The sequence below is a fragment of the Mercenaria mercenaria genome, chromosome 4, assembly GCF_021730395.1.
Source record: "Mercenaria mercenaria strain notata chromosome 4, MADL_Memer_1, whole genome shotgun sequence".
Lineage (NCBI taxonomy): Eukaryota > Metazoa > Mollusca > Bivalvia > Venerida > Veneridae > Mercenaria > Mercenaria mercenaria.
The window spans coordinates 83,761,106-83,765,150 of NC_069364.1; the positions used below are offsets into that span (position 1 = coordinate 83,761,106).

The 4,045-nt window shown below is 37.1% G+C and overlaps 1 protein-coding gene across 1 annotated transcript; it reads right to left on the reverse strand.

Annotated features, from left to right (window-relative positions):
• Window positions 1-1,574: 1,574 nt before the first annotated feature.
• On the reverse strand, window positions 1,575-2,582 carry LOC128556687 (ATP-dependent DNA helicase PIF1-like). The gene has a single exon (XM_053542311.1). The coding sequence runs from the start codon at window positions 2,580-2,582 to the stop codon at window positions 1,575-1,577; it is 1,008 nt and encodes a 335-aa protein (XP_053398286.1).
• Between the last annotated feature and the right edge of the window lie 1,463 nt (window positions 2,583-4,045).

A 4,045-nucleotide genomic window follows, 5' to 3' on the forward strand; every position in this document is an offset into this window, starting at 1 on the left:
ACCAAAAAGCTACTTACAGCAAAGCCTGGACAAAGTTCTCTTTTCAATTAAGTAGCCAATGAGAATGAATGAAGTTGATGTTAGTCTGATACATTTGCAAATTGTATACATAAATGTTTGCATAAAAGTATTGATATCTAAGCAAAATGTTGTATAGTACAGACACAAGGTATGATATAAGTAGAAGCATAGCAAAGATGATGCAGTATTTTGTAAGTCTCGTGATAATATAAAGAATGAGTGTCATTGATAGTAACCTTGCATTTGTTTAAAAGAAGGCTGTCAAGAGTTTGATAAATATAAACTAAGCAACAGAAAAGGAATTTAGCAGAAGGTTACTCTGAATGATACTGACATAGCTAAAAGATGGCATTTGCTTTCTGATGTTAAAGCAGAATGATAAGGACAAAAGCTGTAGGTAAATCAGAGTAAATAAATGCAAAAATTTAAAATGCAATAAACTGTAGCCAAGCATCTCAGTAAATGCAGCAAGTGTAAAAAACGACTGCAAGCTCTACTATTTCAACAACTGTTAATGAATCAGAGGAACCGAACAATTTTACTGTATATGCAGTTGAATAAATCAAGTGACATTATGGCAATGTGTGATTATAATGTTAATGAAGTTTTCAGATCACTAAATTAATGTCTGAAAGCTGGAAATGAAACTGCAATAATATGCCAAAGGGTATTTATTTATCCTTTTTGATGCTTTTGATTTAATGCGCACCTACACAATTATAGGTCATATAACGACTTTTCAGCTTTGATGTTGGAGGACGACCCCAGGGGCTGTCCGTGCATTTTTTTTATCATGAGCGGGCACCTGGGTAGAACGACCGACCTTATGTAAGCCAGCTGGATGGCTCCAGGACATGAAAAATCAAAGCCCTGAGTAAGGCTCGAACCAACATCGTTGACAAGCAAGTGATTTGAAGTGAGCAACGTAAACCACTTGACCACAGAGGCCCAAAAATTTATGCTAAAGGAAATGAAACCAAGCCCAACCACTTGTCTTAAATTACTTATAAATGTAGGATTTTTGTCTGTATATTTTTTTGCAAAGTGTCAAATCAAAGAACAAAGAGAAACACAAGGGCTGTACATGGTGTGTATCTGTCAAGAGTTTCCAGACCTCTAATTTAATAATTTTTAATCTTACTGTGACATATTTTTCAGGATCAGGTTTTCTAAATTCCATTCCAAGACTGTTATTGTAGTGCACAAAATTTGTTTTAATGTTGTTTGTAGTTATTTGGAATACCAAATGGAGATGGAATAAAATTTTCCCTGAAAAAGGACTACCTTCGGTTAAAAGATAGTCAGCTGCTATTGCTACAATAAACTGATAGACTTACTGACATAAATACAAAAAATTAATGGATACAAAAAATTAATGGAGCATGATTATGACAATGCAATAAGAAAAGAAAATGTTACTGGTTTTCAGTATCAATAGCTATTTCTCTTAAACGCTCATACTCTTCAAGAACAAGGAGGTCCGCATAGACAACATCAGGACTGAAGCGCATAAGATGCAAGCCAGACAATCTTGTAACTCGACTAAGAGCAACTTATGCCATGCCTGCTTGAAACACCGAGGAGCCAATATCTAGTGCACATGTGTCAACTGTCAGGCCTTGCACTTTGTGAATGGTACAAGCGTAGCTTAATACTAAAGGAAATGTCCGGCGTGTTATACTCCTGCCACAGTATGTAAACTGGTGCTCAAACAGCCCAATTGTTATGGGTGTACTGCTTTGACCATTTGTAGTTCCATTACAAGATCTGCCAACGAAGGGATCATCAAACGTTACTAGCACCTCAGTTACTCTTCCATTAACACTAATGAAACTATGCACAAAACCCAAAGCGCCATTGACCAAGCCGCGAGAAACATCTATATTGCGAATAAGTATTACTTTAGAACCAATTGATACTGTCAATGCCATTGGCAAACCACCTGCATATCTGTTATCAGTAGGAATAAACCTTGACTCACATTCTCCGCCACAAGCAGCATCATCGGATGAGAAGAAATGCTCTGCAGCTATAGTAAAAGGTTCAGTTTGAAGCCTACTCAGGCACTGTGCATTATGTTTATCAACAGCAGACCGAGTAGGAAATAGACAAAGCGACGTGGTGTTAACAGTGTTTACATCCAAACAAGTTTTTAGCAACTCAATGTCGTCTTGTGTCAACAAACCAACTCTGGCACGATTTAATAAATGTATAAACCGTAAATCTTTATTTTGCCGAACATTTTCACGAAGGAACAATGGTTTAAAAAGCTCCCAAAGAACCCGATTGCAAAAGGCATACAAACCACTAACAGGTCGTATTTGAAAAAAGTCTCCAAATAGTATTATGTTAAAGCCCCCTGAGGGTAAATTATTCCCAGATATCTCTGTGAGGCGTCTACTGATGACGGTTAGCATCCTGTCACTCACCATACTAATTTCATCAATGACAACTGTGTGGACCCCTGCAAATTTTCTGCGTAAAGTTCCAATGTTGGCAGGTGATAGGCTTGCATAATTCAGGTACTTGTCAACTAAGTAAGGAATGAATAGTTTGACCATAAATATGACGAGCCGCAGTACCTGTCGGAGCTGAACACTTAACAGGAGATACACCTGAGATTATAGCAGTTCTCAGCTGCAGAAAAGCAACAACCATCTTTAAAAGGAATGCCTTGCCAACTCCTGCACCGCCAGTTATAAAAAAAGTCTTAATGGGGTTACTGTGTGGGCCTCAAAATGATTCTTAACAACAGACAAAGCATTTCTTTGACAGAAAGTTAACCTTAGCAACTGATCTTTGAATTCATCATTTGTCATGAGACATGCAGACAACTGGTGGTAGTGTGATGAATTTGAATCTTCTTCAGAAATGAACTCATCTATGGAAACATTAGGTGCTATTGGTCGAGATATACCACAAGCATCAGTAACTGGAACATCATTTGCAATGTTTTGGTCACCAAGTTCTGCCTCAGCTAGCCGTATGCGACGGATACTTGTTTCCATCTGCATTAAGAATGAATTATGCAGCTGCATAGTAAAATCTAACAAAGCATGTTTAGCCATAAAAGCATCCTTGGTTGATGGGTAGTCACCAACTATTTCAGTTTCATCCCTGTGTGGTAACAAAAGCATTAACAGGGAGAAGTAGTAATCATCATTGGACACAGAATGAGTAGAGAATCGCAAAACAACTGAGGAAGCGCGTTTCCTCATCCATGTGTTGTATGTTGGCAAAAATATTCTCTCGGATAACATTCTTGTTTTTTTTCGGATGGTGCAGGGCACTTGATGTATCCTGATGTAACCCATTATCGGTGTACTAGCATTTAAAATGTCCGCATTTGAAAAACGAATAAATCACTTTTTATACTACTAGTAAATGTTTAAATAATTACCTTTTCTGCATTTAACAGGCTGATTTTATTTCATCAACCATCTCAGCTAAGCAAGCAGTGACCTATTTTACAAAGTCACTGTATCCGCCATTTTTGTTTTGATCTGTCACGTTTCACCGGTGCATACATAAAATAATACCTACCAGATTCTACTGGACTAAACTTCTGACCAAAATAGGTCATAATACCAAATAATAAACACACTGCTATAATTTAATAGAATTCTGTATTTATTTCAACCTGAAATGTAACAGGTATGCCATTTAATGTAAAATATGATATATCAAAAATAAATAAATTCAAACAATAACAACACTTCTGTTAAAATTCATATTCATGTACACTGACTGAAAGTCACAATCAAATTAACTTTCTCCTGATATTATAATTACAGACAGTTTTTATGTGCAATGAGGGCAGAGGAAGGTATCTCCCCTCCTGACACATCGGACACTAGAGCAAAACTTAAGGTGTGTCCAGTGATTACATACATCACACTGGGCCCACAAAACGATTTCCAAGATATAATCAAGGTTAAGTGCATCTGGTCTTGCCTTGTGACAAACACAGCAAAGATCTTGCTCATCAATAACTGATGTTTCTGACTCGGAGTCACTACTGACA

Coding starts and splice junctions, on each gene's coding strand:
- LOC128556687 (XM_053542311.1), bottom strand. CDS start 2,582: ATGGTCAAACTATTCATTCCTTACTTAGTTGACAAGTACCTGAATTAT.